Below are 20,655 nucleotides of genomic sequence, written 5' to 3' on the forward strand. Positions count from 1 at the left end.
AAAAGCCAAAAGCCCAAAACAAGTACAAGAAGTTCAACAACAAAACAGGCCCAACAAAAGCCTTAACAGCTGAAAAGATCCAGTCAACACGCCAAAACAGCAAGGCATCTTATAATTTTGGTTTAGCAACACGACCAATTAATTAAGCGACTTTAAAAGAAAATTATTTTATCATTTTTAATTATATATTGATGCCAATTCGTGTCAAGACATGTTAATTTGGTGTAATGTTTCAATCTCGTGCCAAAGTTTTGAAACAAAAACCACACGAAACGACACAGTGTTATGTCGAAAATGTATAAATGTCATGTTAATTTCGTATTGATTTTATATCCTTCACATTTTATCTTCCACCTTATTCTTATATATAAATAAATTTGTTGAGTCTAACTTTACTTACCATACATACCCACCAAAAAAATATTGTGTTAATTACAACAAATTGCAGAGTTTTTAACAAATAATAAAAATAGTAACTTACATCTTTTAAACCTCCACACTAATGTACCCAATTTATAAATAAAATATATTTTATTTTCTTCCTTTTCTCTTGGGTACAGGTCCTGAACAATATTATCTTATTAATTAGGGTTGTGTGAGTGTGCAAATTAAAAGTGTACAAGAATAAAGATGAAGAAGAAATTGTTGAAGTTCCATGTATTGTGAGTGATTGGGTGCCTACGGTAGAAAGGTTTTATTTGTGATGTGTTATGATCAGTAAATTATATGAATATATGAGATCATGTAGAGTTATGACATCAATTATGTGAAAGTGTGGTGACGAATTAACTATTGGTTTAGTTTCTATGTGAACTCGGTAGTATATTGATAGGCTCGTATCCTAATTTTCAAATGTTTTTTTTAATTTTTTTGTTAAAGATAAATGTCACCTAAAGTTAGGCCTAAAATCTCTATTGCACCAAGACTGCAAATCTCAACGTTTATAAAAGATTTCACCACATAGGGAGGTCAAATTTCCGAAGTCAAGGAGAATTCAGCACCTATCTCATAACTGTCGCATCAACCACAAAATTAATTTTTTTTAAGCACATGTCAGAACCTTACATATTGTTGATAAGGATGAAGAATTTTGCAATCCTTTATAAACACTCCATGGAACCTCCCCACAAGAGAACTTTGAGTTACCCTGAACTTGATTGAATACCTCGGAAACCTTTTATGGCTTCTCCACTGTATGCCCACGGTAGGCCTTTCCTTCAAGACCTTGGCTTCAATAATCGGAATATACAATCCATCCCCATTGTCCTTATTTTCTAAATGTCAGTCGCCCAATTTTAGTTACCCAATACCCACCAAAAATAGTGTTCTTCCAACTGTTAAAGTTCTTTAAATCTCTATAGTAAATTTCAAATTTGTACCCTGGATTTGCCCCTTTTAAGCCGACATTGGCCTTTGAAACTTCAAAATGTCTCAGTTTAGTGGCCACATACACTCTTTGTTATGGGAGAAAATGAATGGCAACAGTATGCTGAGAACACAATCACATTGTTTGTGGCCAACACACTTTGCCCACATAAGACATGCGACTTAACACAGTATTGACTATAGGTGCACACCGATGACAAATACATAGATGTTTTCTAGTAGTGAGTTCTCAAGCAAGCTAACATATACCTCGCAAATAACCATTTTTTCAAGGTGAGTCTCGTCAATATAGCTTAGAACTGTCCTGTAAAAATTAACCATGATTAAGCTCATATGATTTCTAGTTTTTCTCCGTCTTTAGGACTTGTGTTATATCGAGTTGTGCTATCCAATTTTACATAGTATTTTTCCCTTCCAATTTTCATAGTTTTTCCTGGCTTTTAGCTATCCAGTACCTACTAAAAAATATTGTGCTAGTTGGTCCAATTGCTAAAATTCTTTAAATCCATGAACACAAGTATGATACTCTTATATATTAATCTCTATAGTTGCTGTGTTCACATACTATTTGATCTCTTAACTCTGATTAATCAGTTTATTAATTAGTAGTGTAGCAAATTGAATGTATTACTTTATTAAATTAATGAATTAGTGTAGCAAATTGCAAACAACACTTCTTAAATTAATGAAATAACGTGAGAATTCTTTGATATATATTCGTTTGTTTCATTCATTTACAACTTACGTATGTGGAAAGTGGAAGTAAACAGATGACCTGTTAATGTGGAAGTTGCTGACAATTTTAGTGTGCTTAGTAGCTAGTAAAGGTTTTATTTGTGATACGTTATGTTTAATTTTATATAAATGTTATTCATACACATGATCGTGTATATATCATATACTCATGAAAAAAATTGATAGGTATATCTAATATAATGTAGCAATTGCCAATGGGGTCTAGTCTAGAGAAAAATGGTATTGATCTGTAGACAAGAGGTCTCAGGTTCTAACTCCTATGACATCTTAGTTGTGTATGTGTGAGAAACCCCCCCTTCCGTCTAGGTTAGACTATCACTTGTACTAAAAAAATAATATGATAATTAATAATGAAACTTTTTGTTGCGCTTTCTGTTGGTTGATTTCATTTTCCAAAAAAAACTAATAATATTTTTTTGACAACATTATTTACCCTCTTTGCTCACCTAATTAAGTTTGGTTGATGATGATCTTTTTAGAGATCTTACTTGTTTCATTCTATCGTTCGTGAGAACAAGTAAATAACTAAATCGATAACACAAATTACCTATTAATTTGATCATATTTCTATTTCACAATATTTAGAAGAGGTCCCAAGTTATATTTTCACCTTCCCGAAGAATGAAAATGTAAATGGTATTCGATGATACTTGAATTTTTTTTTGGCATGACACCCATATGTGTTGATCACTACAGAAAAAAAAAAAAAAAAAAAAAAAAAAAAGGCAATAGTCATCATTATTTGATGACATTTGATGACTAATGCGGGGTGACATCAAAAAGGCCTTTTTGACAGCCATATTCTAGATTAAGATCTTGATCACGCATGCAAACTGGAAACTCGCTACAAAATCTTCACAACGTTGCAAAAGGACGTGAATCTCGCTCCTTCAGTTTTTGACAGCCATATTCTAGAAGTTCCTTCTTGTCTTCTGGTCTAGCTAGGCAGGTCAAAAGAATCACAAGTTGGAAGGCCACTTAAATAGTTCAAAAATGGTTAGGGCAAGTGGGTCAATTATTTTGTTAGAGTCTATCTATAAAACACCAAATAAAATGCTCAATACATCAACCAGTTCTGGCATTTGTTATAGCACCGCAATTTGGGCGTTCAACTATGAAGAATGATAAATTTACTTATGCTTTTTTTCCCTTTTAATAAATAGGATCGATTTGGCCTTAAAATCTCTATAAATTTCGAAATTAACATATAATTTCACCATTAAAGTTCTGAAGTCGAGGAGCGTCTAACACATGTCCCGGTCACATCCACAATCTCACTAGTCGTGAGATTAGCATTCGTAAAACACAAGTCTGAATCCTTAAAATAGAAAACTGAGTCTCCGCTCAACCTCACAACCACTCGCTCAACACACTTGATTAATTACTAGCCTTAATTAGAATTTAGAGTCACCCTACTCCTCAACCCTAAATACAAACAAACCAAAGCCTTGCTCTCAGCAACTCAGAAAAGACCTTCCCTCAAGGTCTTGGCTTCAACTTTCACATCCGAAAATCGATCCCTAAAGGAAGAGCAGCGCTGGAGGCAACCGAAGACCAGCAAGTTATGAACTGCGAAGTCGAAAGCAGCACTGATCCAAGCCTTGCCCAAGCTGTCAACATTAAGTTCAACAGGAGAATCCCAAAGAGGTTCCCATATAACCCAACGTGGACTAAGACAGAAATCTTGGGTCCAAAGGCCAATTGATGAGACTGGCAGAAACCAAGTAAAGGGGTGGGTTCATTATCTCTATTGTTATTTGATACAATCAAAATTGTTTCTCCCTTTTGTTCTTTTTCTTTAAAGATAAACATTGTACTTTTGAGGTCTAGAGTAATAAGTATTTATTGATCTGACTGAAGAAAAGTGAAATATTTGACATCAAACAAAACTTAATTTGATATGATGCATTTTATTTTTCTATATTGAAGATACTTTCAAGCCTCTGTTTGATTATTAAAATTATTTTTAGTTTATAATTTTAGTTTTATGAGTCATTTTTACCTTATTATTTGTTAGTTAATTGTTGTAAAGTGAAGAGAAACACTTGTGTACAACCGAACCAGGATAAAACTGTTTTGCTATCTCTGGTCAATCACGCTATGTCACGCTTAATAATACTTAGTATAACGTGATTAGTCAGAGATAGCAAAACAATGTTATTTCCGTTTTATATAAGTTTTTTCTGAATTAAAAGGATAATCTAGCACTAAAAAATTCAAATAAGTAGATTGGATGCCAACTCAGCAAACCAGTTGACCACAAAAATCAAAAGTCTCCATGCACAGCACAACTGTGATCTTTCTTTTCGGAGCTACGCTTTCTTGGCAACCAGCTTGTGACTGAATTCTCCAACAAGACCCACCTCCTTCCACTTGTTCACCTCCTTTGCCATCTCTCCAAGCCCCACCTTGCGAGTGAAACGGACCTACCTCACACAAAAATATATGTTTCGAGGATTACATATTGCCACGTGTCAAAAACCCAGAAAACCTACGTAAATAAATAACAAACCTAAGTCAGCTGCGTGCATGCCAAGGTATTGAGTTCTTAGTGCCTCCCTCTCTCTCCCTCTACACTTCTTATTTCCGATCAAAATACTTCCTTTTACAGTAATTAACCAGCCTCCATTTTCTTCCACTCTCCGATGGAATTCATGTTTGTTGATCCTGGCTGATATTGTTTCAATGTTTTCGGCGGGGTTCCGCTCCATTCCGGTCGGTGTGCGCTTGCCATTGCTCTAATTAATTAGTTCCAATTTATGTTCATATGCATGATATAATTTTGTGTGGAACTGTAGTAAGGACATGCTATTCTCAGTCTCAGTTTTTTATACTTACTTAAGTTCATGTTTAAATTATTTTATAATTGTATTCGTTGATCCGTAAAGATGATATGATTTTGTTTTCTTTGTTTCAAAATTGTGTAGGATCAGATAGAACCTTTGTGGTTGGAGCCTAAAATCATAAAGCCGGAAACCCGCCATGAACTATCTTTTCATTTATAGTTTAGTTAGGAGGAATAAGCAGTAATAGTAATAATAAGTAGGTTATTGATTAGTAGGTTTTGATTAGAGGAGATAGAGGTGTTTATATTTACAGAAAAACAAAAATGGAGCCTCTATGTGAGTTTTGTGGGGTGGTAAGGGCAGTTGTCTACTGTAAATCGGACCTGGCTCGCCTTTGCTTGCACTGTGATGGTTGCGTGCACTCAGCGAACATTTTGTCACGCAGGCATCCTCGCTCACTTCTATGTGACAAGTGTAATGCTCAGCCTGCAATGGTCCGATGCATGGATGAGAAGTTGTCCTTATGTCAAAGCTGTGATCAATGGAATCATAACAATGGAGATACAACAACAGGGATGGTAGGGCATAGGACACATGCATTAACTTGTTACACGGGTTGCCCTTCTTTGTCTGAGTTTTCGAGAATTTGGTCTTCGGTTCTTGATGGATCTTCTTCAAGTGGTTTTGAGACTAATGGTGGTGGTGGTGGTGGCGGCGGAAATAATAATTGGGATCAGTCACTTGGATCAGCTCAAGTGCCAATAAATGATCAGACTAATTGCATTGGTAATGCTTTGGAACGTAGAGATAATAGTGAGAGATCATTTGGGGTTGTGACTAGCAAGTTGAGTGGATCACTAGATCAGTCTTCTTGTGCCAAGTTTGAGCCCTGGATGGCCAGATCTACTGTAATTTCAGCGAATCCGAATGGCATCCCTCAAGGTAATAAAGATCAAGCACCTTTCTTGCCACAGGAATCTAGCCTGTCAAAGGTAACATTTCGTTGTAGTATTTTGACAAAATTTTAATGCAATTATACTTGATTTTAATGTAGTATATATCATTCTCAAGACGATTCGGATTATTGGATCAACTTGCGGTATCATCCAACCCTAAATGCGGTGCAGTAATCCAAATTTTCTATGTATTAGATCCTCTTTTAAGGATCATCCTTACAAGAAATCAATTAAATTGGAAACCATTTCATCATATATTTAAGTATGACCAAATACAAAGACGAACATATATAGTGTTTTTGATAAACACTGAAATGTTCATCATATATAATCAAATGATCAAAGGATTTTTCGATTTTTGTTGATCTTTTGCAGGGATGATTCTTATATGAGGATCTCCAATTTAGACAGTTCAGATTATTGGAGCACATTGACGCGTGACTCTGACAATGCGATTCCTTTTGGTTTTTATAAAAAAGGATCCCAATTAAGAAGGGATTAGATATATACACCTTTCAGAAAGTAAGGCATTGGGTGTTGAACAACATTGCAAGTAGTGTAAAATTAGGCTAATGAACTTTAAAGGAGGGCATAAAAATGACTTATAAAGTTGCAAAAAGTCAGAGATGTAGTTTTGAACTAACTTGGTTCATATTCTATTTCCTACCCTTAAAAATCAACTTTTTGCTTAAGCTTGATTGATGCATTGCTATTACATGATATATACTACAGGGTTGTACAAATTTTAAAGATCTTGCAATTCAGGATAGCAATGATCTATGTGATGGCCTCAACATTGATGATGTTCCGTTGAACTTTGAAAATGCTGAAGGGATATTTAGCTGTCCACAAGGTCCTTCCAGATACCAGTTTGAGGATGGAGAAATGGATTGCCTATTGATGGAGAAAAACTTATCAGTTACAGAGTCTAATGGTCCTAATGACAATGCTGTACAGGTCCTCGCATACTTATTCTGTCTTGAAATCATATCTTTTATTATATGACACCTCTAATTTTTCTCCTGCGTTCACTCATCTAGCAAGGAATTGCATGACATCTTAGATATGAAATGATGATTCCGTTGCTACAGGATATATATAGTATTTTCATGGTCGCTGTGACATTCAAATTCCTGCTATTATCAATCCATTTTTACACATTACTTGTGCAGATTTTGATTTGGTAGGTTCAAAAATGGGACTATTAGGAACTAATATAGCTACCATATTATTTTTCTTTCTTCAAAGTTCAAGGAATGAGATGGAAAAATATGATAAAAATTACTGGAAGCAAGATTCTTTCTTCTTCTTTCTCTGCGCTTCGCTTACTTTCTGACGTTACCAGATTTGTTTACAATGCGCATGACCCTTTTTCCTTAGGCATCATCTTCAGGACCACAAGACTGCGTGGCTTTTCAATCCTCTTGTGGATCAGATAATGTGATGCCTGCCATGAACGGTAGTGCAAACTGCTTACTCATGAATCCTACTTGCAGCAGAAACATCAATCTGGGATTTCCTACCGGGCAAGTTCATTCGAGCATGTCGCTTTCGCTGTCCAGCATGAGCAGGGAAAGCAATCCTGATTATCAAGATTGTGGTTTGTCGCCCATATTTCTAACCGGAGAGCCTTGGGACTCAGCTATGGAGGCTAGCAGTCCACAAGCAAGGGACAAGGCAAAGATGAGATACAAGGAAAAAAAGAAAACTCGCATGTATGTGTCTAAGCTCTCCCTCTGCCAACGAAGTATGTAAACATATATTTCTTCATAATCTTTCAATATCTGCTTATATTTACTTGTAGAGATTTTGTATTTCTGATGTGCAGGTTTGGTAAACAAATAAGATATGCCTCTAGGAAGGCCAGAGCTGATACTAGAAAACGCGTCAAGGGGAGATTTGTAAAAGCTGGTGAAGAATATGACTATGATCCCCTAGTGACGAGGAACTTCTGAGGCATATCAGAAAAAATCTCTCTTTAATTGCAAGACAAGGCCTGATTGGATGGAGGAAGTCCTCCGGCAGCCGTGCGTGCGTGCATCATGTCCCTGTACTGACTGAGATGACTGTGATTCCAAGATCATAGAGAAATAAAGTCCATTTTTTTCTTATCTATGAATTATTGTTCCCTTTGCATGATTGCATCTCCTTGATTGCATTCTGAACTCAATCATGTCTTCAATAATGATTCTTTTGGGTCACAATCTACACAAAATCTTTCATTGCACTTCCTCAATGAGCCTTAATAAGTTCACAACAATTAGGAACATCTAAAAAATTATGATGGATCAAATTGGTAACTAACTGTACGCTATAAACTCAACCAAAGAATTTAACAATGGACTTCGTAGTCTCTACGTCCCTAAGTGCAACGCGCCTGGCAGCCATTGCAATTTCTACATCCATAACTGCAACATAATTTCATCCTGAGCATAATCATAATGCTCAAGATCAAATTTTAGAATGTGACAGTTTTGGCATAAACATAATAGTCAGAGAGCAGATTGCAGATACTAGAAAAAGAAGATTTGTGATGACTAACAGGATTTTAGTGCATTTCCATTGGATCATATTCACAGGTTCATATGTTGGTAATCTTCTCTGGCTAAAATTTTGAGGAATCACCATGTTTCTTTCTTTTTATTTCTTCTTGTTTTGGCGGCATGTACCTTGCTAAAGTCTATAAAAGAGGAGGAACAGAGATCTATAACTTTTGACCCACGAAAAGAAAAAAACAAAACAAAAACAAAAGTTCTTAAAAAGCCGAGTATAGCCGAGCGGCTATCTATTTATAAACTACTAAACAGGAAAAAATACGTACGTGTTATATTCGGTAAAATTTTGAAAAATTACAACTTAAAAGTTCGCCCACTATATAATATTTTAATATTTTTAAAATTTTAAAATATATATTATTTTTATTCAATAATTTGTGAGAATTATATGTATAATACGTGAATTTTGTGTGTCTTATTGAAAATGTTGCAAAAAAAAAAAATAGGTGTATTAAACATGAAAAATAAGTATGTACATTTGCTTTTTTTCAAACTTGAATTTAACGAATATTTAAGACTTATATAGAATACGGATGTATTATTGAAAAATACGTACGCATGTGTATATTAGATTATTGAACGTGAAAGTGGTAAATTCTTTATACGGCTAATAACTCTTGAAAAGCAAAAACTGAAAAGGGGACAATAGAGACTTGGGTATTTCCAAAATAGTAATGGATAATGCTCTAAAATACTCTTATCAATAAAAGAAAATCGAGGAAAAAATTAAAAGAAAAAAAGGATCCTCAATATATATATATATATATAGAGAGAGAGTATAGCAGGTCGGCTATACGGTTTAAAAAAAAGAAAAAAAAAGAAATCAAGTATAAACGGACGGCTATACTATTTTTAAAAAAAAAGAAGGGAAAAACCAAGTATCGCCGGACGGCTATACTATTTTTTTTTATAAGGAAAACCCGGCTATACTATGTATTTATAAAAAAAATAAAAATAAAGGGAGAAAAACCAGGTATAGCCGCTCGGCCATACTATCTTTTGAAAAAGATAAAGAACCCACCTAGGGAGTAGACTGCCACGTTTCAAAACACATATAGTCGTGCGGCGATACTATTTTTTTAAACAAAATTAGGAACAACATACTTTTTTATTTTTAAAGGGAAAAAACCGTGTATAGCCGGTTGGCTATACTTTAATAAAATAAAAAAATAAAATAAAAAAGAGAACCCACCTAGTGAATAGGTTGCCACGTCGCAAAATAGCGGCTATATAATTTTTATAAACAAAAACCCGAGTATAGCCGTGTGGCAATACTATTTATTTTATATACATATAAGAGAATCCCCTTGCAATTAGGGGCCCACGTGTCAAAATAAGTATAGCCGATTAGCTATACTTTTTTCTTAAGAAACATTAATAAAACCGAGTATAGCCGCGAGGCTATACGATTTTATAAATAAATAAATAAATCGAGTATATACTATTTATGGGGAAAAAAAAAAACCCCCCGCCTTGCAATTAGGCGCCCACGTGTCAAAATAAGTATAGCCATATAGCTATACTATTTTTTTTAATTTTAAGAAACAGTAATAAAACCAAGTATAGCAGCACGGCTATACTATTTATAAAATTCTAAATGGAAAAAAATATGTACGTGTTTTATTTGGCAAAATTTTGACAAATTACAACTTAAAAGTTCGGCCACTATATAATATTTTAATTTAATTTTTACTTTTTTTAATATATATTATTTTTATTCAATAATATGTGAGAATTATTTGTATAATATGTGAATTTTGTGTGCATTATTGAAAATTTTGTAAAAAAATACGTGTATTAAACATGAAAAATATGTACGTATATGCACAATACGAGTATTGTATGTTTGCTTTTTAAAAAGCTTGAATTTTATCGAGTCTTTAAGACGTATACAAAACATGGATGTATTATTGAAAAATACGTACGTACCTGTATACTAGATGATTGAACGTGAAAGTGGTAAACTCTGTATACGGGTTAGTAAAAAATGAAAAAAGGACAATAGAGACTCGGGTATTGCCAAAATAGTATTATTTTTCTATTTTTTTTTATTTTTTTAAAAGAGAACCCACCTAGCAAATAGGCTACCAAAAGTATCGCCGTGCTGCTATACCATTTTTTTTAAAAAGAAAAAAAAAAGAGTATAGCCGCATGGCGGTACTATTTATTTATAATAAAAAAAACCCCTGCAATACAAGTTTATAAAATAAATAAATAAAAACCGAGTATAGCCACGCGGCCATACTATTTATTAAAAAATAAAAAGAGAACCCGCCTTATAATGAGGCACCCACATGTCAAAATAAGTATAGTCAATATTTTTTAAGAAGCATTAATAAAATCGAGTATAGCCGCGCAATTAGGATCCTCAAAAAGAAAAAAATATATATATAGATATAGCCACCCGGCTATACTATTTTAGTGTAAATTTCAAATTCGTACCCTGAATTTACCCCTTGTAAGCCAACATTGGCCTCTGAAATTTCAAAATGTCTTAGTTTAGCGATCACATACATTCTTTGTTGTGGGGGAAAATGAATGGCAACACTATGCTTAGAACACAATCACGTTGTCTGTGTCCAATTTGTGGCCCACACACTTTGACCACAAAAAAATATGTGACTTATCTTAGTCTTGGCCACAGGTGCGCACTGGTGACAGATACAAAGAAGCTTTCTAGTAGTTAGTTCTCAAGCAAGCTAACATACCGCTCAAATGACCAATTTTTCAAGGTTAGTGATCTCATCAATAAAGCTTAAAAGTATCCTATAATAATTTGCCCTGATTAAGCTCGTATGATTTCTAGTTCTTCTCTGTCTTTAGGACTTGTGTTATATCAAGTTGTGCTATCCAATTTTACAATTTTTTTTTGTTTTTTTGTTTTTTTTGTTTTTTCCAATTTTCATAGTTTTCCTGGCTTTGGTCTTTCTCCAATTTTAGCTATCGAGTACCTACTAAAAATTATTGTGCTAGCTAGTCCAATTGTTAAAATTCTTTAAATTCATGAACACAAGTATGATACTCTTTATATATTAATCTCTATAGTTGTTGCCTTTACATACTACTTGATCTCTTATCAATTTATTAATTAGTGTAGCAAATTGAGTGTATTACTTTATTAATTTAATTAATTAGTGTAGCAAATTGCAAACAACACTTCTTAAATTAATTTCATAACGTGAGATTTCATTGAATATATATCATTTGTTTAATTCATTTTCAACTTACTTTTGTGGAAAATGATTAATTTTGTTCAATTTAATTATAATGAAATAAATAGATGAATCGTTAATGTGGAAGTTGCTGATAATTTCGGTGTGCCTAGTAGTCAGTAAAGGTTTTATTTGTGATACATTATGTTTTTTTTTTATCAATGTGATACGTTATGTTTAATTTTATACGAATGTTATTTATACATATGATCGTGTATGTATCATTAATATACTCTTGAAAAAAATTGATATGTACATCTAATATAATGTAGCAATTGTCAACGGGGTCTAGTTCAGTGGAAAAGAGCATTGATGACCTACAAACAAGAGGTCTCAAGTTCAAACCCTCATAACATCTTAGTTGTTGTGTGTGCGAGAAACCTCTCTCCCCTGTAGTTTAGACTATTACTTGTAAATTTTTTTTTTAAAAAAAAAACAATATAGCAATTAATAATGAAACTTTTGGTTGCACTTTCTATTGGTTGATTTCATTTCCCAAAAAACTAAAAATATTTTTTTTTACAACATTATCTACCTTCTTTCCTCATCCAATTAAGTTTGGTTTGATGATGAAATTTCTAGAGATCTTACCTCTCTCATTCTCTATCTTTTGTGAAAACAAGTATACAACTAAAACGATAAGACACGAACGATAAAAAATGTATTGAACAAGTATGAAGTTGCATTCAATATCCTGTATTAGAATGCATATCCTTCATGCATTAGTATGAGTGAGTAATTTTCACTCCTTTTATGTGTTTGCATCGTTGTGATTGTTATTTATCTATTTTTTGCTCGGCTATTTGGAAGGATGGATATGAAGTTGATGTCAATTGTTTAGGGAAAATTGTATTTCAGTATTATGACATCACAATGTGTCTTGGTAAACTGTGAATATATGAAGGTATGACAATTGTTACATACTATTTCTAAATATCTCATATCCATCTTACTTTTTTGTTCATGTTACTTACATGTTTTTTTTAAATTCGTTTTTAGTATCCCATCAAACGATTTGAGTATGATTTAATCGAGTGTGAAAATACTTTTAATGGATTGCTGTATTTTAAAGGCGGAATGAAACGATGAGTGACCTTTTTTCAAAACATTAAAAAAAAAATGCAAACACATATGTAAGATGACTTTAACAATTGGCGAACTGGAAGGTATTAAGTAATAACATACTATCAAAATATTATCTCATATTGAAAGCATTTGATTACAGAGTCTATATTCATACAGATGGAGATGAGTTGTTGACATTCCATAGAAATATTATGCATTATATTGCTGGTTGGAATGATAAGGTTATTGATCACTTTGTTGGATATGACCTTGGTCCCGGTTTTCTCAACATACCTCATGACAACATGGTGTAGTGTTTTTGAGACATGATTATGATAGATTTTGTATTGTTGAAGTTGAAACATGCTTATAATGGTTTTGTATTGTTGAAGCTTGATACATGCTTATGATGGATTTTGTATTGTTGAAACTTGAGACATTCTTATGATTGATTTTGTACAGAAACTATTCGGGCACGATTTGATTGGGAATGAAATACTTTTAATGGATGATTGTATTTCAAAAGGGGGGTACAAAATGGTGGTGACCTTTAAAAAAAAAACATATGCAAACTCATATGGGAGAGGACTTTGAAGATTGGCGAACTTAAGGGTGCATAGCGATTTTGGTTTTGGACACAATGTCTCATCTCGAGATGTTCTGTATTGTGTTACGATTTTTTGAACCCTTGATGATTTGTACCATAGAAAAGTTGTTTAGTTCATCGCAATGTGCACAAAACTAACTACTCCTAAAAGTTTCCTTAGGGTTGGGTTTCTTTTACACTTTGGATCCTCATTTGAGCTCACGTTGGTGTTGTAATATAAAGTAAGCAACCAATAAATATTAATTTTTCAATATGTTGTACGAAAGTTTTGATGGGCTTGGTGTCGAAAATATTGATTTTGAGCAGTTTGTACTGGTCACATAACCTTTTTTATTAAGTTCTCCCCTTAGGTTAGAATATGCATATGTTCTATAATCCGCCAAAGAAACGAAGGATGTTGGTAGCCAAGATGGCATAGATGAGTTCGTTTATTTTTTACTTAACAATGAAAAGTTATATGCTTTTCATAATTGGATATTAATTAAACAGTTAAGAATGTTCTCGATATTAGTTAGGGGCTTTGACATACTGTCATACTGAAAGCATTTGATTATAAAGTCTATACTCACACATATACAGAGAAGTTGTTGACAATTCTTAGATATATGTACGTACACTATATCGTTAGTTGGAATGGTAAGGTTATTGATTAATTTGTCAGATATAACCTCAGTCCCGATTTTCTCAACATGCTTCATGATTATGATGGATTTTGTATTGTTGAAGCTTGAAACATGCTTATGATGGTTTTGTATTGTTGAAGCTTGAGACATGCTTATGATGAATTTTGTATTATTGAAACTTGAGACATTCTTATGATGGATTTTGTACATAAACAATTTGAGTACAATTTAATTGAGTGTGAAAGTACTTTTAATGGATGTTGTATTTCAAAGGGGGTACAAATGGCGGGTGAACTTTTTTTTAAAATAGAAAACAAAAACATATGCAAACTCATATGGGAGAAAACTTTGACAGTTGGTGAGTGGAGGGTTCATAACGATGTTGGTTTTGCACGCAATGTCCTATCTCGAGGTGTTATTTATTATGCTATGATTTTTTTTAACCCTTGATAATTTGTACTATTAAAAAGTCGTTTAGTTCATCGCAACATGCACAAAACTAGCTACTCTTAAACGATTCCTCGAGGTTGAGTTTCTTTTGCACTATGGATCATCGTTTGAGCTCATGATGGTGTCATAGTATAAAATAAGCAACCAATAAATGTTGATTTTTCAATATGTTGTACGAAGTTTTTAATAGGTTTGATGTTGAAACTATTGATTATGAGCAGTTTTTACTAGTTACACATCATTTTTTATTAAGTTCTCGCTCTAGGTTCAATATGCATATGTTCTAGAATCCGCCTAAGAAAAGAAGGATGTTGGTAGCCAAGATGGTCGAGATGAGTTTGCTTACTTCTTACTTAACAATGAAAAGTTATATGCTTTTAATAATTGGATATTAATTAAACAGTTGAGAACTATTCTCGTTATTAGTTAGGGGCTTTGAGTAATGACATATTATCGCAATATAATGTCATAGTGAAAACATTTGATTACATAGTCTATACTTGCAGATATGTAGAAAAATTGTTGACATTCCTTAGAAATATGTACGTACATTATGTTGTTGGTTGGAATGATAAAGATATTGATCAATTTATTGGATATGACCTTGGTACCAGTTTTCTCAAAATGCTTCATGACAACATTTTGTAGTGTTCTCGAAACGTGAGACATGATTATGATGGATTTTGTATTGTTAAAGCTTCAAACATGCTTTTTGACCCAAAAAAAAAAAAAAGCTTCAAACATGCTTATGGTGGTTTTATATTGTTGATGCTTGAGACATACTTATGATGAATTTTGTATTATGGAAACTTGAGACATTCTTATAATGAATTTTGTACAAAAACAATTTGAGTACAATTTAATTGAGTGTGAAAATACTTTTAATGGATAGTTGTATTTCAAAGGGGTACAAAAGACGGGTGAACTTTTTTTAAAATAGAAAAAAAAATATATATGCAAACTCATATGGGAGAGGACTTTGACAATTGGTGAGGTGGAGGGTTCATAGCGATATTGGTTTTGCACGTAATGTCTTATCTCGAGGTGTTAATTATGTGTTACGATTTTTTTTAACCTTTGATCATTTGTACTATGAAAAAGTCATCTAGCTCATCGCAACATGCACAAAACTAACTACTCTTAAACGGTTCCTCGGGGTTGGGTTTGTTTTACACTTTGGATCCTCGTTTGATCTCATGGAGGTGTCATAATATAAAGTAAGCAACCAATAAATGTTGGTTTTTCAATATGTTGTACGAAATTTTTAATAGGTTTGGTGTTGAAACTATTGATTATGAGCAGTTTTTAATAATTGGATATTGATTAAACAGTTGAGAACTGTTCTCGTTATTAGTTAAGGATTTTGAGTAATTACATACTATTGCAACATAATGTAATAGTGAAAACATTTGATTACATAGTCTATACTTGCAGATACGCAGAAGAATTGTTGACATTCCTCAAATGTTATATACCATTTATGAAGATCTCATATACATCTTATTTTCTTGTTCATGCTACTTACATGTTTTTTAAAATTCTTTTTCAGTATCCCTTCAAACGATATGAGTACGATTTTTATCGAGCGAGAAGATACTTTTATTGGATGGTTATATTTCAGAGGGGGCACGAAACGACGGGTGACTTTTTTCAAAACAGAAAAAAACAAATGCAAACTCATTTGGAAGAGGACTTTGGCAATTGGCGAAGTTGAAGGAGCACAACGGTGTTGATTTTGGTTTTGGACACGATGTCAAATCTCAAGACGTTTTCTGCTATGCTACGACCTTTTTGAACCCTTGAGTAGTTGTGCCATTGAAGAGCCGTTTAACGCATCGCGACATGTACAAAACTGGCTACTCCTAAAAGGGGCCCAAGAGTTAGATTTCTTTGACACTGTGATGCTGGTTTGAGCCAATGGTGGCGCCATAATGTTAATGTTTCTCGGTTTATACTTGAGCAAATAATATGCAAGTTTTGCTAACAACTAATAACATTCTATTATATAACTTTGTTTGTAGGAGAATTTTAACAACAGTTAAAAGCATCCATGATGAGGATTTTAGCAATGAAAATTTAAGAGATATGAGTTGCTTTGTGATCAGCAAGAATACCATAAACCTGATATGCATTGGTGGGGGAGAGAGTTTGATGGACAAAGACAATTTTGAGGCTTTGAGATTGAAGAAGGATGAACTGATTGGCGTTAAGGAGGTCCTAGAACAATGCCTAGAACAACATTTACAGCCACACATTTCACTTGACAAGTTCAACTTTTTCAACATGTTCAACAAATTTTTTGATGAATTTGTTGTTGGAATTGATTATGACCAGCTTGTGATAAACTGATCACACATCCCTTTCTTTTAAGTCCTCGTGCTAGGTTAGAATATAGGTTTACTTTAGGATCCGCTAAGGAGACGGCAGACATTTGTGGTGGCGTATAGTGCAGACTATGGAAAAAATGAGTTCACTGACTATTTAAATAATGATGAATTTTGTACATAAACAATTTGAGTACAATTTAATTGAGTGTGAAAGTACTTTTAATGGATGGTTGTATTTCAAAGGAGGTACAAATGACGGGTGAACTTTTTTTTAAATAGGAAAAAAAAACATATGCAAACTCATATGGGAGAAGACTTTGACAATTGGTGAGTTGAGTGTTCATAGCGATGTTGGTTTTGCACGCAATGTCCTATCTCGAGGTGTTATTTATTATGTTATGATTTTTTTAACCCTTGATCATTTGTATTATCAAAAAGTCGTTTAGTTCATCGCAACATGCACAAAACTAGCTACTCTTAAACGGTTCATCGAGGTTGAGTTTCTTTTGCACTATGGATCATCGTTTGAGCTCATGGTGGTGTCATAGTATAAAATAAGCAACTAATAAATGTTGGTTTTTCAATATGTTGTACGAAGTTTTTGATAGGTTTGATGTTGAAACTATTGATTATGAGCAGTTTTTACTGGTCACACATCATTTTTTATTAAGTTCTCGCTTTAGGTTCAATATGCATATATTCTAGAATCCGCCCAAGAAAAGAAGGATGTTAGTAGCCAAGATGGTCGAGATGAGTTTGCTTACTTCTTGCTTAACAATGAAAAGTTATATGCTTGTAATAATTGGTTATTAATTAAGCAGTTGAGAACTATTCTCGTTATTAGTTAGGGGCTTTGAGTAATGACATATTATTGCAACATAATGTCATAGTGAAAACATTTGATTACATAGTCTATACTTGCAGATATGCAGAAAAATTGTTGACATTCTTTAGAAATATGTATGTACATTATGTTGTTGGTTGGAATGATAAGGATATTGATCAATTTGTTGGATATGACCTTGATACCGGTTTTCGCAGAATGCTTCATGGCAACATTTTGTAGTGTTCTTGAAATGTGAGACATGATTATGATGGATTTTGTATTGTTAAAGCTTGAAGCATGCTTATGGTGGTTTTGTATTATTGATGCTTGCGACATACTTATGATGAATTTTGTATTATTGAAACTTGAGACATTCTTATGCTAGATTTTGTACAAAAACAATTTGAGTACAATTTAATTGAGTGTGAAAATACTTTTAATGGATGGTTGTATTTCAAGTGGGTACAAAAGACGGGTGAACTTTTTTTAAAATAGAAAAAAAAAACATATGCAAATTCATATGAGAGAGGACTTTGACAATTGGTGAGGTGGAGGGTTCATAGGGATATTGGTTTTGCACGTAATGTCTTATCTCGAGGTGTTAATTATGTGTTACGATTTTTTTTTAACCTTTGATCATTTGTACCATCAAAAAGTCGTTTAGTTCATCGCAACATGCACAAAACTAACTATTTTTAAACGGTTCCTCGGGGTTGGGTTTGTTTTACACTTTGGATCCTCGTTTGATCTCATGGAGGTGTCATAATATAAAGTAAGCAACCAATAAATGTTGGTTTTTTAATATGTTGTATGAAATTTTTAATAGGTTTGGTGTTGAAACTATTGATTATGAGCAGTTTTTACTGGTCACGCATCATTTTTTATTAAGTTCTCGCTCTATATTCAATATGCATATGTTCTAGAATCCGCCCAAGAAACGAAGGATGTTGTTAGCCAAAATGGCCGAGATGAGTTTGATTAGTTCTTACTTAACAATAAAAAGTTATATGCTTTTAATAATTGGATATTGATTAAACAGTTGATAACTGTTCTCGTTATTAGTTAAGGGCTTTGAGTAATTACATACTATCGCAACATAATGTCATAGTGAAAACATTTGATTACATAGTCTATACTTGCAGATATGCAGAAGAATTGTTGACATTCCTCAAATGTCATATATTATTTATGAAGATCTCAGGTACATCTTATTTTCTTGTTCATGCTACTTACATATTTTTTAAAATTCTTTTCCAGTATCCATTCAAACGATATGAGTACGATTTTATTGAGCGGGAAGATACTTTTATTGAATGGTTATATTTCAGAGGGGGCACGATACGACGGGTGACTTTTTTCAAAACAAAAAAAACCAAATGTAAACTCATTTGGAAGAGGATTTTGGCAATTGGCAAAGTTGAAGGAGCACAACAGTGTTGGTTTTGGTTTTGGACACGATGTCAAATCTCAAGGTGTTTTCTGCTATGCTATGACCTTTTTGAACCCTTGAGTAGTTGTGCCATTGAAGAGCCGTTAAACGCATCACGACAGGTACAAAACTGGCTACTCCTAAAAGGGGTCCCAGGGTTAGATTTCTTTGACACTGTGGATGGTGGTTTGAGACAATGGTGGCGCCATAATGTTAATGTTTCTCAGTTTATACTTGAGCAATTAATATGCGAGTTTTTGTAACAACTAATAACATTCTATTATATAACTTTGTTTGCAGGAGAATTTTAACAACAGTTAAAAGCATCCATGACAAGGATTTTAGCAATGAAAATTTAAGAGATATGGGTTGCTTCGTGATCAGCAAGAATACCATAAACCTGATATGCATTGGTGGGGGAGAGAGTTTGATGGACAAAGACAATTTTGAGGCTTTGAGATTGAAGAAGGATGACCTGATTGGCGTTAAGGAGGTCCTAAACAATGCCTAGAACAACATTTACAGCCACACATTTCACTTGACAAGTTCTACTTTTTCAACATGTTCAACAAAATTTTTGATGAATTTGTTGTTGGAATTGATTATGACCAGCTTGTGATAAACTGATCACATATCCCTTTCTTCTAAGTCCTCGCGCTAGGTTAGAATATGGGTTTGCTTTAGGATCCGCTAAGGAAACGGCAGACATTTGTGGTGGCGAATATGGTGGTGACTATGGAAAAAATGAGTTCCTTGACTATTTAAATAATGATGCAAGTTTAAGTACTTTTCAGAATTGGACTCAATTGATTGAAAACTTGAGAACTCTTGCCAGTAACTATCAGGGGGAATTGACTGATGAGATACTACAATATGAATTTTTTTGGAAAGCATTGGATTACAAAGGCAGAGGCTATAATACAGGTGCAGAAGAGCTATTGAGGTTCTTAGAAACATATACCCACACTACGTCAACGGTTGCAATGCGAATGTCATTGATCACTATGTTGGACAAGTGCTTTGTCCTGGTTTTCTAAGCATGCTTCATGCTAACGTGCTTTTGTTGAAACATAAGACTTGATGATGGATTTTGTTATGGATTTTGTATTGTTAAAGTTTGAGGCATTTTTATGATGTATTTTATATTGTTAAAAGTTTGAGACATGATTATGGATTTTGTTGTAGTATTGTTTGAAGCTTGAGAAATGATTATGGATTTTGTTGTAATTCTGTTTGAAAGTTTGGTTCTCTCTCTCTACCCTCTCCATCTTGTTGGTTTCATGATCACACTTCATCAAAGAACTTAATTAAGAGAACCTGGCAAACAAAACCCAAAAATCAAAAACTAGAAAATATTGATCAAAGTCGACAATTAAATTTGATTTAAAACACTAACCAGTAACAGGGAATAAATCATCCAAATGACTGTAAACGACAGGCAGGGGATAGAGATGAGAGGCCTGAACTGAAAATTGAATCCACTTTAGAATCAGCTTAAGGAATGATAGCTAATATTTCTATAGGGGTCATGGGAGCTTCATGTGCAAAGGCAGCAATAGCCAAATATGATATTACATATCTCAAGCTCTCATCGTGTACATGAGCCTAGAAAGCAACCTCATTAAACTAAGGTGCAACATTACAAGAAGAAATACTAGCATCAGCAACGTATACACT

The 20,655-nt window shown here is 33.5% G+C and overlaps 1 protein-coding gene across 1 annotated transcript; it reads left to right on the top strand.

Annotated features, from left to right (window-relative positions):
- LOC18782129 (putative zinc finger protein CONSTANS-LIKE 11) lies at nt 5,252-7,839 on the top strand. The gene is made up of 4 exons (XM_007216669.1): nt 5,252-5,920; nt 6,617-6,841; nt 7,265-7,599; nt 7,713-7,839. The coding sequence occupies exons 1-4, from the start codon at nt 5,252-5,254 to the stop codon at nt 7,837-7,839; spliced, it is 1,356 nt and encodes a 451-aa protein (XP_007216731.1).

Source organism: Prunus persica, chromosome G3 (genome assembly GCF_000346465.2).
Source record: "Prunus persica cultivar Lovell chromosome G3, Prunus_persica_NCBIv2, whole genome shotgun sequence".
Classification (NCBI taxonomy): domain Eukaryota; kingdom Viridiplantae; phylum Streptophyta; class Magnoliopsida; order Rosales; family Rosaceae; genus Prunus; species Prunus persica.

Coding starts and splice junctions, on each gene's coding strand:
- LOC18782129 (XM_007216669.1), top strand. CDS start 5,252: ATGGAGCCTCTATGTGAGTTTTGTGGGGTGGTAAGGGCAGTTGTCTAC. Junction 6,842..7,264: donor CTAATGACAATGCTGTACAG/GTCCTCGCATAC, acceptor CTTTTTCCTTAG/GCATCATCTTCAGGACCACA. Junction 7,600..7,712: donor GAAAAAAAGAAAACTCGCAT/GTATGTGTCTAA, acceptor TCTGATGTGCAG/GTTTGGTAAACAAATAAGAT.